This window comes from Microcaecilia unicolor, chromosome 1 (genome assembly GCF_901765095.1).
Source record: "Microcaecilia unicolor chromosome 1, aMicUni1.1, whole genome shotgun sequence".
NCBI lineage: Eukaryota > Metazoa > Chordata > Amphibia > Gymnophiona > Siphonopidae > Microcaecilia > Microcaecilia unicolor.
This window is the reverse complement of record NC_044031.1, coordinates 357,850,315-357,869,229: the sequence shown is the minus strand read 5'-3', so window position 1 is coordinate 357,869,229 and position 18,915 is coordinate 357,850,315. Positions and strand designations below refer to the sequence as shown.

General features: G+C 50.6%; 1 protein-coding gene across 1 annotated transcript in view; it reads right to left on the bottom strand.

The window, feature by feature from the left end:
- Positions 1–298: 298 nt before the first annotated feature.
- TGFBR1 (transforming growth factor beta receptor 1) overlaps positions 299–18,915 on the bottom strand; it is a 235,963-nt gene continuing 217,346 nt past the window's right edge. Inside the window, exon 9 of the mRNA XM_030209667.1 lies at positions 299–1,134. Within this exon, the coding sequence (XP_030065527.1) occupies positions 1,009–1,134 (126 nt within the window). The 3' untranslated portion in view covers positions 299–1,008. The remainder of the gene's footprint in view (positions 1,135–18,915) is intronic.

Sequence of the window (18,915 nt, the reverse complement as noted above, 5' to 3'; positions counted from 1 at the left end):
CCTGGTGGCCTAGTGCCACCGCAAACCCCCAACAGTGACACGGGAGCTGGAGGTCCGGCGGAGTACTCTTTTCACATAGACTTTTTTTTAAAGGGTTTTTTAATCACTGAAGTAAAAAGGGCCCTGGCGTGTAAGAAAACCAGCCCCCGCTACTACCGCAGGGCCCTTTTCCTGCAGTCTAGTAAAGGACTCCATAGTCTATAGAACTAGCAGATGGCTAGAATTAAAGGATACAGTTACGAAACAAAGTGAATGCTTGCCAACTATTGTCATATCTCTAGTCAATAAGGTCCTAGAGCACTTTAAAGCTTATTTAATGATGAAATAATGCAAAGCAAATGATCTACCAGAAGACATATGTTTTACCCTCTGGGAAAAATAGCACTCGCCAATGTAATACAATTGATTTTCAAAGACATGTAATGTTCTGTATAATTCAGAGTACAGTATTAGTACACAAAATATAATTGGATATCTTGTGCTCCTCATTTTTATAAATAAAGTATTCTATAAAGTATTCTATAAAACATAGCCCTACTCTCCACAAACATCAAAATACACTGAAAAACCTACATTAAATTCATACAAGGCGTCCAAACAACTGTAGTGTACCAAACAAGGCGTCCAAACAACTGTAGTGTACCAACAAGGTATAAAATTACTCTCTCTAGTAAAAAGATAACATACTACATATAGCAAATCTATTATTCTAAAAATGTTAAGACCATCAATAAACATAATTTAAATTGAGTTTTTTGGTTAATAAAAATAAAGCTAAGCTACACTATAATAATTTTACAATGTCTTGGGAAGCTGGTAGTGCAGAAAAAGGACCTTCAGAGTTCATCTTTACTATATCTGCAAGACGACAGAGTTGGTAACTGAAGTTGCTATGAAGTTTAAAACGGCAGCAAAATCCATCTCTTTCCTTGGTGAGGTAGAACAATTTGCATCAAAATGAATGAACCAGATGCTGTGTATTTTAACATTTCGGTTCCTATGCCAAAATTACATTTTTATGCCTTCCTGCTGACTAAGCTGTGATAACGTTTTCTTAATCCGCAAAGCTGTTAGTCTTGCTGCTCCATTGGCATACCAACATTCTCGCATAATTTTGGCCATGACACGTAGCGCCTGTTGGAAGAAAAAGTAAAACCAAGTTCTATAAACATATTTTTTAAATTAATCAAATCTGCTTTGATTTATGATTCTGCTATTAGCACTGATTTCAAATATATTGAAACAAAATATGACATCACAAAACAAAATCTAAAGCCTCATCTAGTCTGACTGTGTTCAAGTGATGCAAATAAGGAAATCAAAGGGTAATTGCTCTATATGTATATTTTGGTATTCAAAGTTTGGCTTTATCGTCAGTTTTAGCAGGCATTGGAAACCTGACAAACTTGGCATGATAAGGTATGATACATCAAGAGTTACCAAATTACAAAATATTTACAGTGAAAAACAAAGAAAGGATGATAAAATAACATCTTTTTTTTGCTAAAGACTATTCAAGATGCCTTGAAATGGAAAGATGTCAAACTTAAAATGTTTATGGATAAATTTACTTAAAAAAAATCAACTAATGTTTAACAATTTGTATGGTAAGGTTCTATTGCTGGAGGGTTTTTTTTTTTAATTGAAAAAAAACATTAACAGCACAGAGGGAAAATTTTCCAAAATACAAGCAATGGGAATAACTAACATTAACTCACTCAACTCATAGCAACTGAATAAAGTTGTTTTTCCTTTCATTACGAACAAAAATGTACTGTAAATACCAAAGTCCATATCCCAAACACTTCCTCTTACCATCACAACACAAGGAGGAATTCATAGTTCAAAGATTTCCATTGTCAACAGTGAAATCATGAGCGACAGTGTGACAGAGGCATCATCTCCCGTCAACCAATTAACATACATTTTATTGCCATCAAGGAAGCACTTTTAATAGAACTCCACATTCCCTTGGGTGTTGGACAAACTACATCAAATCTATCATATAAGAGGTGGTATTTTAAGCCATCTTACCTCTAATAAATGAAAAACCTGTCCACACACTTACTACTACTACTAACTAGCATTTCTAAAGCGCTACTAGGGTTACGCAGCGCTGTACAATTTAGACATAGAAGGACGGTCCCTGCTCAAAGAGCTTACAATCTAAAAGACAAGAGAACAATCTAAAGACAAGTGAACAATCTAGAGGACGAGTGAACAGTTAATCTGATAGAGTGGATAGATAGGGGCATTCTGTCTATCTAGAGCGGTTAGGCGCCGAAGGCAGCATAGAAGAGGTGAGTTTTAAGCAGAGATTTGAAGATGGGTAGGGAGGGGGCATGGCGTATGGGTAAAGGAAGATTGTTCCAGGCATAGGGTGAAGCAAGGCAGAATGAGCGGAGCCTGGAGTTGGCAGTGGTGGAGAAGGGTACTGAGAGAAGGGCTTTGTCCTGTGAGCGGAGGTTACGGGCGGGAACATAGGGGGAGATGAGGGTGGAGAGGTAGTGAGGAGCCGCAGACTGAGTGCACTTGTAGGTAAGGAGGAGGAGCTTGAATTGTATGCGATATCTGATTGGAAGCCAATGAAGTGATTTGAGGAGAGGGGTGATATGAGTATATCGGTTTTGGCGGAATATAAGACGTGCAGCAGCGTACTGAACTGATTGAAGGGGGAATAGATGGCTGAGTGGGAGGCCGGTGAGGAGTAAGTTGCAGTAATCAAGGCGAGAGGTAATGAGAGCGTGGACGAGAGTTCTGGTGGTGTGCTCAGAGAGGAAAGGGCGAATTTTGCTGATGTTGAAGAGGAAGAAGCGACAGGTCTTGGCAGTCTGTTGGATATGCGCAGAGAAGGAGAGGGAGGAGTCAAAGATGACTCCGAGGTTGCGGGCAGATGGGACGGGGAGGATGAGGGTGTTATCAACAGAGATAGAGAGTGGAGGAAGAGGAGAAGTGGGTTTGGGAGGAAAGACGAGGAGCTCGGTCTTGGACATGTTCAGCTTCAGGTGGCGGTTGGACATCCATGCCGCGATGTCGGATAAACAGGCCGATACCTTGGCCTGGGTCACCGCGGTGATGTCAGGTGTGGAGAGGTATAGCTGAGTGTCATCGGCATAAAGATGATACTGGAAACCATGAGACGAGATCAGCGAGCCCAGGGAAGAGGTGTAGATTGAGAAGAGAAGGGGTCCAAGGACAGATCCCTGGGGAACTCCAACACATAGTGGGATGGGAGTGGAGGAAGATCCATGGGAGTGTACCCTGAAAGTGCGGTGGGAGAGATAAGAGGAGAACCAGGAGAGGACAGGGCCTTGGAATCCAAAAGAGGATAACGTGGCAAGAAGTAAATCATGGTTGACAGTGTCAAACGCGGCGGAAAGATCGAGGAGGATGAGGATGGAGTAATGACCTCTGGATTTGGCCAGGAGCAGGTCATTGCAAACTTTAGAGAGTGCTGTTTCTGTCGAGTGCAGAGGGCGAAAACCGGATTGAAGTGGATCGAGGATGTCATGAGAGGAGAGAAAATCAAGGCAGCGGCTGTGAACGGCGCGCTCAAGTAATTTGGAAAGGAAGGGTAAAAGAGAGATGGGGCGGTAGTTAGAGGGGCAGGTAGGGTCAAGTGAAGGTTTTTTTAGGAGAGGTGTGACAACAGCGTGTTTGAAGGTGTCAGGGACAGTTGCCGTGGAGAGAGAGAGGTTGAGGATGCGACAGATGGCGGGGGTGACAGTATGGGAGATAGTGTTGAGTAGGTTGGTGGGGATGGGATCAGAGGAACAGGTGGTGCATTTCGAGGAGGAAAGAAGGCGGGAAGTTTCATCCTCGGTGATCTCAGGAAAGGAGGAGAAGGAGACCTGGGTAGGTTGGTTGAGGGAGAGGGATAAAGGGTGAAGGGGAGGTGGAGGTTTGGTCGTGAACTCAAGGTTGATCTTTTGCACTTTGTCGCGGAAGTAGTCGGCCAGTGATTGAGGAGAGAGAGAAGGGGGAGTAGGAGCGGGGGGCACTTTTAGGAGGGAGTTAAGGGTGGTGAAGAGACGACGAGGGTTGGAGCTGAGAGAATTGGTCAATTGGGTGTAGTAGTCCTGTTTTGCACGGAATAGGGAGGAGTGGAGGGAGGATAGCATGAATTTGTAGTGGAGGAAGTCTGAAAGGGTACGAGATTTCCTCCAGAGGCGCTCAGCGGATCGGGTGCAGGAGCGAAGGTAACGGATGCAAGGAGTCAGCCAGGGCTGGGGATTGGTGCGCTTTGTGGGACGGGAGATGGATGGCGCGAGGGTGTCCAAAGCAGAGGAGAGAGCGGTATTGTAAGCGGAGACCGCTGTGTCGACAGTTACGAGGGACGTGATGGAGGGGAGGAGATTAGAGATAGTAGATGATAGGGTGGAGGGGTCAATAGCCTGGAGGTTCCTGGAGGTGGTGGTTAAAGTTGGACGGGGTGGAGGGGGGGGGGGAGTGAAGAAGTGTGAATGTGATCAGGTGATGGTCGGAGAGAGGAAGAGCTGAGACGTGGACATTGGAGGGTGAGCCGGAGGAGGAGAGGACGAGGTCAAGACAATGTCCGTCACGGTGAGTAGGGGTGGTGGAGCACAGCTGGAGGTTGAAGGAGGATGTTAGGGTGAGGAACTTAGAAGTATGGGGGTCGGATAGGTCATCAGCATGTACGTTAAAGTCTCCGAGAATGAGGGACGGAGATGAGGGGTCAAGAAAGACAGAGAGCCAAGCATCAAAGTCGGTAAGGAAGGAAGGGAAGGATTTATCCGGGGGGCGGTAAATGACTGCCACTCTGAGTGGTAGCGGGTAAAATAGCCGGATGGAATGGACTTCGAAGGATGGGAAGCAGTGCGATTGCGGTAGGTGGAGGGGTTGGAAACTACAGGAGGGTGATAGTAGTAGCCCAACGCCTCCGCCGCGGCCGATTGGGCGGGGCGTGTGGGAGAAGAGATAGCCTCCATGGCAGAGGGCTGCAACTGAGGCAGAGTCTTCCGGGGAGATCCAGGTTTCGGTTAGGGCGAGCAGTTGAAGGGAGCGAGAGATAAAGAGATCGTGGGTGAGAGGCAGTTTGTTGCAGACTGAGTGGGCATTCCACAAGGCGCATGAGAAGGGGAGGGAGGAGGGGGGAAGGAGGGGAATAGAGACGAGATTGGAAACATCCCGGGACCGTTCACAAGGATAGGATGGGGACAGGTGGGGGGGACCCGGATTAGGGTTAATGTCTCCTGCGGATAGCAGGAGGAGGAGCAAGAGAGTGCGGAGGAGGGTGGGGGAGGTCGGGCGACGAAGGCGACGAAGACGGGGTGTACTTAGGAGGAAAGGGGATGGGTTAATGGCAGGAAGGAAGTGCTGAAGGTTGAGAGCCAGGAAGGAGGAGGGGGACAAGAGGGATGGTGAGGTGAGGGATGGAGGTGAATAGGGTATTGTGGTTGCGGGCAGGGTGGGAGGGCAGCGGGTAGTTCTAATGGTAGACAGTGGGAGTGGGGGGGAAAGAAGATTAGGAAGGGACAGGGCAAGGAAGAGAACATGGACAGGGGCCATAGGTAGTGACTGAGGTGTAGCAGGTGACTATATAGTGACTGAGGTGTTGAGCAGTTAACAAGTGTTGGTGGGTGAGTCTGTAATGACTGAAGTATTAGGCAGATAGATAGGGCTTGAAGCAAGGTTTTGGGTTGGCGATTAGGTAAGTCTATGGCTGAAAATCTGGCAGGCAGGTAGGTAAGTCAATGGCTGGTTTTGGGTTGGCGATTAGGTAAGTCTATGGCTGAAAATCTGGCAGGCAGGTAGGTAAGTCAATGGCTGAGCAGGCAGGTTGATTGGCTAGCAGGCAGGCGGGAACAGGTGATTGGCTAGCAGACAGGTTGATTGGCTAGGGGCTGGATCAGGCGAGTTGAAACATGGTGGAGCAGATGGACTGGAACAAGCAGGCTGGAGCATGTGGACTGGAACAGGCAGGCTGGAGCATATGGACTGGAGCTAGCAGGGGATGCAGGTTCAGGCAGACTGGAACACGTTGGAGCAGCTGGACTGGAACATGCTAGAGCAGCTGGGACAGGCAGGCTGGAACACGCTGGAGCTGATGGACTGGAGCAAGCAGGCTGGAGCAGATGGATTGGAGGGAGCAGGGAGAAGCTGGGTCAGGGGACTGGAACAAGTTGGAGCAGACGGACTGGGAGAGGCTGGGGGAAGCTGGAATAGACGGACTGGAACAAGCTGGAGCCGATGGACTGGAGCAGCCAGGGAGAAGCAGGATCGGGCAGGCTGGAGTAGATGAACAGGCAAGAAGTAGCTGGATCAGATGAACTGGAACAAGCTGGAGCCGATGGACTGGAGCAGCCAGGGAGAAGCAGGATCAGGCAGGCTGGAGTAGATGAACAGGCAGGAAGTAGCTGGATCAGTTGAACTGGAACAAGCTGGAGCCGATGGGACAAGTTGGAGCCGATGGACTGGAGCAGCCAGGGAGAAGCAGGATCGGGCAGGCTGGAGTAGATGAACAGGCAGGAAGTAGCTGGAACAGATGAACTGGAACAAGCTGGAGCCGATGGAACGGAGCAGCCAGGGAGAAGCAGGATCAGGCTGGCAGGAGAAGATGAATAAGTAGGAAGAGGCTGGATCAGTTGAACTGGAACAAGCTGGAGCCGATGGGACAAGCTGGAGCCGATGGACTGGATCTGGCAGGCTGGAGCAGGCTGGACTGGGGCAGCCAGGGAGAAGCAGGATCAGGCTAGCTGGAGCAAGCTGGGGTAGTTGGACCGGGGCAAGCAGGAGGATGTTGGATCAGGTAAACTGGATCAAGCTGTAGTTGGTGGACTGGAGCAGGCAGGGAGAGGCAGGATCTGGCAGGCTGGAGCAGGCTGGACTGGAGCAGCCAGGGAGAAGCAGGATCAGGCAGGTTGGAGCAAGCTGGGGTAGATGGACCGGGGCAGGCAAGCAGGGAGAAGCTGGATCGTGCGGATCGGAGCAAGCTGGAGCAGCTGGGCTGCCACACACGCCGCCCTCAGAGCAAGAGAGCAGATTGAGTGCTCGTGGAAGTCAGCGCCGCAGGGACCAAAGGATTGTCACTCACTACATGCGGATGGGGGCAGGCCGCGACCACGTGGCTGGTCGGGTAGTGTGGGGATCGGGCTACAGGGCCGGTCGCGCCGCGACGTAGGTGGACGAGCGCTCCCTTGTTATATCCACCTGGGTCGGCTGCACTGGCCTGAGACGGTCCCGGGCAATTCCTGCCGGGGAGCGCGGTGAATATGGGCGAGCACGGACAGATCCGGCAGACTCGGCGACCGGCACTGCGAGGCCGCCTCACACCCTGAGCCCCTACACCGCAGCGGGAGCGATGGAGAGCCGATCCACTTCCTGCCAAAAGGCTATAAGGCAGTCAAAACATATGGCTCAGACTGGTATTAGATTGATGTCATTTATCCCACAGATCAAGGTTATAGATCTAGCATCCCACCGAATACTTCGCAGGAGTGGTTCAAGGTATATTAGGAACAGGAAGAGTGAGCACTCCTGGTGCGTGCCTCTATGGATTGAGAAAGTCGCGTTTTTTGTAATAATGACTAGGAGGAAGTCTCTAGGGTCACTATAAAGGGTTTTATTGCATTATAGAACCACCCTCCTATGCCTATATGGGACTGAGTTTGAAAGAAGACAGGTCAGTTTACACTGTCAAACAACTTTTTGGAATTAAGGCCTACCAACAGGTTGGCTTCCCCAAGGCTTGAGAATGGGAAATAGCAAATAGGACTTTGCAAATATTGACTACTATTGCAGCCCTTTGACAAACTCCACCTGGTCTTCTGCAATTATAGTAGCAAGGTGAGGGGAGAGCTGATTGGCCAATATATGCAACAAAATTTTAATATCCACATTTAAGGAGATCGGGTAATAAGACCCGAGTAAAGGTAAGTGGGGATTAGGGTTACCAAGGAGTCAATGGAATCCAATGGAGAAGATCCCATTTTGATTGTTTCCATATAATATGCCTCTAAAGGGCCAATAAGGTGGACAAAGCGAATGCTACATACCTGTAGAAGGTATTCTCCGAGGACAGCAGGCTGATTGTTCTCACTGATGGGTGACGTCCACGGCAGCCCCTCCAATCGGAAACTTCACTAGCAAAGGCCTTTGCTAGTCCTCGCGCGCCCATGAGCACCGCGCATGCGCGGCCGTCTTCCCGCCTGAACCGGCTCGTGTTCGTCAGTCCCATATGTAGCAAGACAAAGACAAGGGAAGACACAACTCCAAAGGGGAGGCGAGCGGGTTTGTGAGAACAATCAGCCTGCTGTCCTCGGAGAATACCTTCTACAGGTATGTAGCATTCGCTTTCTCCGAGGACAAGCAGGCTGCTTGTTCTCACTGATGGGGTATCCCTAGCCCCCAGGCTCACTCAAAACAACAACCATGGTCAATTAGGCCTCGCAACGGCGAGGACATAACTGAGATTGACCTAACAATTTATCCAACTAACTGAGAGTGCAGCCTGGAACAGAATAAACATGGGCCTAGGGGGTGGGGGGGAGTTGGATTCTAAACCCCGAACAGATTCTGAAGCACTGACTGCCCGAACCGACTGTCGCGTCGGGTATCCTGCTGCAGGCAGTAATGAGATGTGAATGTGTGGACAGATGACCACGTCGCAGCTTTGCAAATCTCTTCAATAGTTGCTGACTTCAAGTGGGCTACCGACGCTGCCATGGCTTTAACATTATGAGCCGTGACATGACCCTCAAGAGCCAGCCCAGCCTGGGCGTAAGTGAAGGCAATGCAATCTGCTAGCCAATTGGATAAGGTGCGTTTCCCTACAGCCGCTCCCCTCCTGTTGGGATCAAAAGAAACAAACAATTGGGCGGACTGTCTGTTGGGCTGTGTCCTCTCCAGATAGAAGGCCAATGCTCTTTTGCAGTCCAATGTGTGCAGCTGACGTTCAGCAGGGCAGGAATGAGGACAGGGAAAGAATGCTGGCAAGACAATTGACTGGTTCAGATGGAACTCCGACACAACCTTTGGCAAGAACTTAGGGTGAGTGCGGAGGACTACTCTGTTATGATGAAATTTGGTGTAAGGGGCCTGGGCTACCAGGGCCTGAAGCTCACTGACTCTACGAGCTGAAGTAACTGCCACCAAGAAAATGACCTTCCAGGTCAAGTACTTCAGATGGCAGGAGTTCAGTGGCTCAAAAGGAGGTTTCATCAGCTGGGTGAGAACGACATTGAGATCCCATGACACTGTAGGAGGTTTGACAGGGGGCTTTGACAAAAGCAAACCTCTCATGAAGCGAACAACTAAAGGCTGTCCTGAGATCGGCTTACCTTCCACACGGTAATGGTATGCACTGATTGCGCTAAGGTGAACCCTTACAGAGTTGGTCTTAAGACCAGACTCAGACAAGTGCAGAAGGTATTCAAGCAGGGTCTGTGTAGGACAAGAGCGAGGATCTAGGGCCTTGCTGTCACACCAGATGGCAAACCTCCTCCATAGAAAGAAGTAACTCCTCTTAGTGGAATCTTTCCTGGAAGCAAGCAAGATGCGGGAGACACCCTCTGACAGACCCAAAGAGGCAAAGTCTACGCTCTCAACATCCAGGCCGTGAAAGCCAGAGACCGGAGGTTGGGATGCAGAAGCGCCCCTTCGTCCTGTGTGATGAAGGTCGGAAAACACTCCAATCTCCACGGTTCTTCGGAGGACAACTCCAGAAGAAGAGGGAACCAAATCTGACGCGGCCAAAAAGGAGCAATCAGAATCATGGTGCCTCGGTCTTGCTTGAGTTTCAACAAAGTCTTCCCCACCAGAGGTATGGGAGGATAAGCATACAGCAGACCCTCCCCCCAGTCCAGGAGGAAGGCATCCGATGCCAATCTGCCGTGGGCCTGAAGCCTGGAGCAGAACTGTGGGACCTTGTGGTTGGCTCGAGATGCAAAGAGATCTACCAAGGGGGTGCCCCACACCTGGAAGATCTGGCGCACTACTCGGGAATTGAGCGACCACTCGTGAGGTTGCATAATCCTGCTCAGTCTGTCGGCCAGACTGTTGTTTACGCCTGCCAAATATGTGGCTTGGAGCACCATGCCGTGACGGCGAGCCCAGAGCCACATGCTGACGGCTTCCTGACACAGGGGGCGAGATCCGGTGCCCCCCTGCTTGTTGATGTAATACACGGCAACCTGGTTGTCTGTCTGAATTTGGATAATTTGGTGGGACAGCCGACCTCTGAAAGCCTTCACAGCGTTCCAGACCGCTCGTAACTCCAGAAGATTGATCTGCAGATCGCGTTCCTGGAGGGACCAGCTTCCCTGGGTGTGAAGCCCATCGACATGAGCTCCCCACCCCAGGAGAGACGCATCCATAGTCAGCACTTTTTGTGGCTGAGGAATTTGGAAAGGACGTCCCAGAGTCAAATTGGACCAAACAATCCACCAATACAGGGATTTGAGAAAACTCGTGGACAGGTGGATCACGTCTTCTAGATCCCCAGCAGCCTGAAACCACTGGGAAGCTAGGGTCCATTGAGCAGATCTCATGTGAAGGCGGGCCATGGGAGTCACATGAACTGTGGAGGCCATGTGGCCCAGCAATCTCAACATCTGCCGAGCTGTGATCTGCTGGGACGCTCGCACCCGCGAGACGAGGGACAACAAGTTGTTGGCCCTCGTCTCTGGGAGATAGGCACGAGCCGTCCGAGAATCCAGCAGAGCTCCTATGAATTTGAGTCTCTGTACTGGGAGAAGATGGGACTTTGGATAATTTATCACAAACCCCAGTAGCTCCAGGAGGCGAATAGTCATCTGCATGGACTGTAGAGCTCCTGCCTCGGATGTGTTCTTCACCAGCCAATCGTCGAGATATGGGAACACGTGTACCCCCAGCCTGCGAAGTGCCGCTGCTACTACAGCCAAGCACTTCGTGAACACTCTGGGCGCAGAGGCGAGCCCAAAGGGTAGCACACAGTACTGGAAGTGACGTGTGCCCAGCTGAAATCGCAGATACTGTCTGTGAGCTGGCAGTATCGGGATGTGCGTGTAGGCGTCCTTCAAGTCCAGAGAGCATAGCCAATCGTTTTCCTGAATCATGGGGAGAAGGGTGCCCAGGGAAAGCATCCTGAACTTTTCCTTGACCAGATATTTGTTCAGGGCCCTTAGGTCTAGGATGGGACGCATCCCCCCTGTTTTCTTTTCCACAAGGAAGTACCTGGAATAGAATCCCAGCCCTTCTTGCCCGGATGGCACGGGCTCGACCGCATTGGCGCTGAGAAGGGCGGAGAGTTCCTCTGCAAGTACCTGCTTGTGCTGGAAGCTGTAAGACTGAGCTCCCGGTGGACAATTTGGAGGCCAAATTGAGGGTGTATCCTTGCCGGACTATTTGAAGAACCCACTGATCGGAGGTTATGAGAGGCCACCTTTGGTGAAAAACTTTCAACCTCCCTCCGACCGGCAGATCGCCCGGCACGGACACGTGGATGTCGGCTATGCTCTGCTGGAGCCAGTCAAAAGCTCGTCCCTTGCTTTTGCTGGGGAGCCGAGGGGCCTTGCTGAGGCGCACGCTGCTGACGAGAGCGAGCGCGCTGGGGCTTAGCCTGGGCCGCAGGCTGTCGAGAAGGAGGATTGTACCTACGCTTACCAGAAGAGTAGGGAACAGTCTTCCTTCCCCCATAAAAACGTCTACCTGTGGAGGTAGAAGCTGAAGGCTGCCGGCAGGAGAACTTGTCGAAAGCGGTATCCCGCTGGTGGAGCTGCTCTACCACCTGTTCGAACTTCTCTCCAAAAATATTGTCCGCACGGCAAGGCGAGTCCGCAATCCGCTGCTGGATCCTATTCTCCAGGTCGGAGGCACGCAGCCATGAGAGTCTGCGTATCACCACACCTTCAGCAGTGGCCCTGGACGCAACATCAAAGGTGTCATACACCCCTCTGGCCAGGAATTTTCTGCACGTCTTCAGCTGCCTGACCACCTCCTGAAATGGCTTGGCTTGCTCAGGAGGGAGCTTGTCCACCAAGCCCGCCAACTGCCGCACATTGTTCCGCATGTGTATGCTCGTGTAGAGCTGGTAAGACTGAATTTTGGCCGCGAGCATAGAGGAATGGTAGGCCTTCCTCCCAAAGGAGTCTAAGGTTCTAGAGTCTTTGCCCGGGGGCGCCGAAGCATGCTCTCTAGAACTCTTAGCCTTTTTTAGGGCCAAATCCACAACTCCAGAGTCGTGAGGCAACTGAGTGCGCATCAGCTCTGGGTCCCCATGGATCCGGTACTTGGACTCGATCTTCTTGGGAATGTGGGGATTACTTAAAGGCTTGGTCCAGTTCGCCAGCAATGTCTTTTTTAGGACATGATGCATGGCTACTGTGGACGCCTCCTTAGGTGGAGAAGGATAGTCCAGGAGCTCAAACATTTCAGCCCTGGGCTCGTCCTCCACAACCACCGGGAAGGGGATGGCCGTAGACATCTCCCGGACAAAGGCCGCAAAAGACAGACTCTCGGGAAGAGAAAGCTGCCTTTCAGGGGAGGGAGTGGGATCCGAAGGAAGGCCATCAGACTCCTCGTCAGAGAAATATCTGATGTCCTCCTCCTCCTCCCACGAGGCCTCACCATCGGTATCAGACACAAGTTCACGAACCTGTGTCTGAAGCCGTGCCCGGCTCGACTCCGTGGAACCATGGCCACGGTGGGAGCGTCGAAAGGTAGACTCCCTCGCCCGCACCGGCGAAGCTCCCTCCGCCGACGGGGAGCCTTCCTGGGAGGCGACCGCAGTCGGTACCGCAAGTGGCACCGATGACGGAGACCTCACCCCGGGCAAGGGGCCAGCCGGCGCAAGCACCCCCGGTACCGGAGGGGAAGGGCGCAACAGCTCTCCCAGGATCTCTGGGAGAACGGCCCGGAGACTCTCGTGCAGGGCGGCTGTGGAAAAAGACATGGAAGCCGATGCAGGAGTCGAAGTCAGAGTCTGTTCCGGGCGTGGAGGCTGTTCCGGGCTGTCCAAGGTGGAGCACATCGACACCTCCTGAACAGAGGGTGAGCGGTCCTCCCGGTGCCGATGCCTACTGGGTGCCGACTCCCTCGGCGACCCAGAGCTCTCAGTACCGACGCGGGAAGGAGACCTGTGTCGACGCTTCTTTGACTTTTTCAAACGAAGCATGTCACCGGAGCTTCCCGGTACCGACGAGGACGTAGAATCCAGCCGTCGCTTCCTCGGGGCCGAGGCCGATGAAGGTCGGTCTCAGGGGGGCTGTACCGCAGGAGCCCTCAGGGTAGGGGGAGACCCACCCGAAGGCTCACCGCCACCAGCAGGAGAATGGACAGCCCTCACCTGCACTCCAGACGAAGCACCACCGTCCGACGACATCAGCACTAGTGGAAGTCCCGGTACCACCGATGCCGACGCAGCCTTCCGATGTCTCGGCCCCGACGATGCAGAGGGTCGATGCCTCGATGCAATCGATACAGTCGCGGCCGAGGGCGGAGGTCTTGACGCTGTCGACGTCGACGCACTCGATACTCCCGGTGCCGATGCCGACGAAGAGCCCGAGAACAAAACGTTCCACTGGGCCAATCTCACTACCTGAGTCCTTTTTTGTAAAAGGGCGCAAAGACTACAGGCCTGCGGGCGGTGCCCAGCCACCAGACACTGAAGACACGACGCGTGCCTGTCAGTGAGCGAGACTACCCGGGCGCACTGGGTGCACTTCTTGAAGCCGCTGGGAGACTTCGATGACATGGGCGGAAAAATCACGCCGGCGAAATCAAAACTCGTAATTGCGGTAAGGCACCAAAAAGAGAGGGAGAAAAAACTCGACCCGAGGCCTCAAAGGGGCCTACCCCGAAAACGAAAGAAAACTTATCGGGGCCAAAAACTAGAAATACGGGGAAGGGAAAAAGACCGAAAGGCCCTTCTCCGAAATCCCTTTTTTTTTTTTAGCGAAAAGTCAAAAGACGCGCGAGGGTCAACTTAACGGGCGCGAACGGCGCAAACACGACCGTACCGAGCGCGGACAAAAGAAGACTGACGAACATGAGCCGGTTCGGGCGGGAAGACGGCCGCGCATGCGCGGTGCGCATAGGCGCACGAGGACTAGCAAAGGCCTTTGCTAGTGAAGTTTCCGATTGGAGGGGCTGCCGTGGACGTCACCCATCAGTGAGAACAAGCAGCCTGCCTGTCCTCGGAGAAATACTATTTTATAGTACTCTGAAGTAGAGGTCTGCATGGGAACGGGGTTTGCGGGGATCCCGCGGAAATCCCCTCCGGGTCAGTGGGAGTGCCGCGGGGATGGAAATAAACATGTGGGATTCCCGTGGGGATGGAGGATGTTCTGGTGGGATTCCCGTGGGGACGCGCACACATACCTTTGTTTGAGAGCCCGCTGCTTTTCTGCAGATCTGGCCTTGCTGAGTTTAAAGGGGGCCTGGACAGATTCCTGAAGGAAAAGTCCACTGATCATTATTAAATTTGGGGGTTTTGCCAGGTTCTTGGGGCCTGGATTGGCCGCTGTCGGAGACAGAGTGCTGGGCTCGATGGACCTTTGGTCTTTTCCCAGCGTGGCAGTGCTTATGTACTTATGATCTGTGCCCCTATCGCATCAATAATGCTGCTGGTTCGCCAATCGCCCCTTCTTCTTTTAGATCTATTAGTCTGTCCCTATGAACTATTGTGTAATCAGATGTACTCTGCTGTCCTAATTTGATTGTCTCTGTTGTTATGTCCTTTAGATTGCAAGCTCTTTTGAGCAGGGACTGTCTCTCTTCGTGTTTCACTGTACAGTGCTGCGTAAGTCTGGTAGTGCTTTAGAAATGTTGAGTAGTAGTAGTAGTAGTAGTTCTTTTAGTGGGCGGAGACACCAAGCTCTCTTCTAGCGAGAAAAGGACGCCCTCAACTGCCCCATTGCGCCAGAGATGGCCAAAATTTCAAGGGAGGTGCGGACAGAGCAAAGGCGTGGATGTGCTCCGAGAAACGTCCATTTTGGGCGTCCTTAACTGCTCCATCGCGCCAGTGACAGCCAAATTTCAAGGGGGTGTCGGTCAGAGCAAAGGCATGGATGTGCTCCGAGAAACGTCCATTTTGGGTGTCCTTAACTGCTCCATTGCAGGGACGGCCAAATTTCAAGGGGGTGTTGGAGGCGAAGGTGGGACTTGAGCGCCTAACACTTAGACGTCCTTCATCCATAATCTAAAAAAAATAAAAAAAATTTAGAAAAAGGATGTCCCTGACGAGCACTTGCACGTTTTCACCCGGGTCTCTCGGTCTCAACTCAAGTTCAACACGTGCAGGAGATTTGCTCACTTTGTATGTAGTGAGTCTTCCAGGCACTGCCAGACCTCGGTATTCACAGAAGAGAACTGCACAGAGGTGAGCTCAGCTGACTACTTTTATTTTTTTATGTGTGTATAGGCAGTTTATTTCTCTCATGGTGGTAACTGGCTGTTTGTGAGCTGTTTTACTGCAGCTAAAGCGTTAGCATACCCACTTGTTTCTTTTGTTGAGGGCATTGTGCTGTTTGGGTGACCAATAATTCTATTTTAGTGTGGAAAAAACTTCAGTTTGTTTTATGTATTTATTGCCCTTTTTCTAAGATTCAGTATATTAATGAGTGAAGAAATATTTTCTCTGATTCGTTTTAAATGTATTACTCTGCATTGTGTGCCCCCTGTCCACTCCACTCAGTACTTTATACTTTTTTTTATGGGGACGGGCAGGGATGGAGGAGATCACTCACGGGGATGGGCGGGGACGGAGGAGATTATTCACAGGGACGGGTTAGATTCTGGCGGGGATGGGTCGCATTTCTGTCCCCGTGCAACTCTCTACTCTGAAGTAAATGCAACTCTCTACTCTGAAGTAAAGCTATTGTGGACCAGTGCGGTAAAATGTTGTTTCTTTTATGGCTTTCTAAGGCTCCTTGGCTTGAAATAGGGCATTGGGCTGCTCTAATGCCACTGGGGAGAGGCGGGCTAGACCGAGAGATTGCAAATACACCTGAAGGTCATCCCTATGAGGCGATCCCCCAGGCACATACATTTGTTTGAAAAAGTCCAGAAGGAGCCATTTGATTTATAGGCTCCCCCTTTGCAATGTGAATCATGCAGATATATTGTGATCCCTTAAAAACTTTAATGAGATCAGATTTTAAAAACTCCCTGGTTGTTACCAATATTTATGGCAACCATATCTCTCTATATAAAGGGCACCACCAACGTTCTATGAAGCCTCCAGCCGGAAGTGTGAAGGGGGAGAGATATCCGGTTTCCCCATGAGTGTCTGCCCCGCCCTCGCTCTCTCTGTAACACAAACAGTGAAGGAAAAAACACAGCAAAGCATGAAATCAAATCGTTCTCTCTGTAACAGTGAAGGACTCAGAGGGGGGAGGGGACAGAGGGCAGGGACTCCCACATGCACACAGAAGAAAACCTTGCTAGCCCCCGTTTCATTTGCATCAGAAACGGGGCTTTTTTTGTTTCCTATATAACAGCATTTTCTTAGTTCATTCACGTATTACAGTTTTTAAGGCATGTGGGTAGAACTAAATCCTCCCTAGGAGGAAGGTTGGTGTATATATGTGTGTTGCTGCTCTTAGTTTTCACTATAGTAGCAAGATAGCCTGAACAATACGTCTATTTCTGGCATTTGTATAAGCTAATATGTCTCCCCAAAGGACAGCCTTGGATGTTCCCAAAAGAGTAATGGTTTTTGTGTATGTAGGGCATTATTAGCACAATGGTCAGCCCACTTTTGTGCAAGAAACTTTTCAAAGTCCTCATCTTAGTTTAAGTTTGTTTTTTGTACCCCGCACTTTCCCACTCATGGCAGGCTCAATGCGGCTTACATGGGGCAATGGAGGGTTAAGTGACTTGGCCAGAGTCACAAGGAGCTGCCTGTGCCGGGAATCGAACTCAGTTCCTCAGTTCCCCAGGACCAAAGTCCACCACCCTAACCAATAGGCCACTCCTCCTGGGATGGAAAGCATGAACTACCCTGTCCAAGGGAACTACTGAGAACAAAGATCTTGTAACAAGAATACAAACAATTTGGACATTCTTGAGAGCTGTGTAGTCACGCTGTTAGGTGCAGCAAAAGCTAGGGATCTACAAGTTCTACAGATGAGCAGAGAAATGGGAAACCCTTATTTGGTCCCATTGTTTGTTCTCTCTGCACCTGAGACTTGTCATGCCTGCATCCAAGTCTTGATTGAAATCAGCAGGCACTATTAATGGGATAGCAAGCGTGGAAACACGTAAGCACACCAGGCTTCTAAAAAATGTGATCATAACTGTTAGGAGCATATACCACCCATAAGAGGAAACTCCAGTCCCCTTAATATAATCCACAGCAATATAAAACATCTCTCCAAATCTTTAGTGATAAAGGAAGCCTTGCCAAAAAAGTTTTTGTGAAACAAGGCTGTTACCCCTCTCCTCTGAACAGTGGACAAGAAGTAGACCTCATTCACTCACTGCCTTGATAACTTCTGGTGCTCTAATTTTGCTTCTTGTAGGCAAGCTATATTGGTGATGGAGCTGGCACTGGCTGAGCTAGTGCTCCTTTCCAACCAGTCATTGTCAACTACCCCCAAGTCCCATCTTCTTCCAGTTCAGCAATTGGAGTTCATTGTAACCCCGCTAGCCATGGTTCCTTCCAACTATCCAAGCCAATGCCCCGATTGCCACTGCTCACCAGGTTTAGCAGAGCCAGCAGGTCTCAGCTTGGCAGATGTACATGCATCCTACATTTAAGGAATGAATGTATTAAGGTGACTCTCTGCGGTGTATATGCTCTTAGCATTTACACGCATAAATTTTTCATGATGCTGGGAGCATGACTAGCCTATCGTATGATGAAAGAAACAGTACAGGCTATTGATCCTAATCAGGTAATCTAATAGTCCAGAGAACTGAAAAACAGCCAAACACAATCCAAAGGGTTGTGTAAAATGAATGTAAAGAAATGAGTAAAGTGGGAAATACCCTCGGAAACCATGGCTCCTGCCAAGGTCTGGTCAACGAGACACTATCAATATATATAAATGGCAAGTGTCGTACTTACTCGCAAATGCGCAGTAGAGACCCTCTCTGCCCCACCCCCGCGTCAATACGTGATGACGAGGGCGGAACAGAGAGGGTCTCTACTGCGCATTTGCGAGGGACACCGCCGTCGCTAACGCTCCCCCCACCCGGAGTCGCCGCCGTCACCCACCTTCCACCCGGTCAGGCCCTCGCTCCGCTATTGAAACAGCGAGGGCACGCAGCACACAGCTCTGCTGAGCTGCCGTCGGCCTTCCTTCTTCTCTGCCTGTGTCCCGCCCTCGACGACGTTACGTCACACGAGGGCAGGACACAGGCAGAGAAGAAGGAAGGCCACGGCAGCTCAGCAGTAGAGCTGTGTGCTGCGTGCCCTCGCTGTTTCAATAGCAGAGCGAGGGACCGACGAACTCGGAGGGGGAGCGGCACCGGTGAACTCGGCGGCGGGGTGGGGGGCCTTTCAACCCCCCCTCCTATACTAGCCCATTTTTTCGGGCTGAACGGCTAGTTATCTATAAAAGACTTTGTACCCATGACCTAGTTTCTTTCATGGGGTAAATATTCCCTACTTCACTCATTCAAAATTGCCCATATAGGAGCATCATACAAAATTGCCCATAGTAGAGCACAAATTTTAAGAGAAACTGAGTAACAAAAACTGTTCAAGCTACAGCATAGCATGCATCAACTTAGCTTAATAAATGCTGGCTTGACAACCCCACATTTCAACTGCTGATTTTCAATGGGGCCCGATTCATTTCACCCATAACAGGGCTTCATCAAGAACCACTCAGTTGGATCCTACTGTCAGGGGTATCGGTCTCAAGCTGACTAAACTTCTCTTACGACCGACAGGGAAACTTCCTTCCAAACGAGTCTAGTGTCCTGGCCTCATTATCTGGGGGTGTCAAGAAGTCATGGAACTCCTAA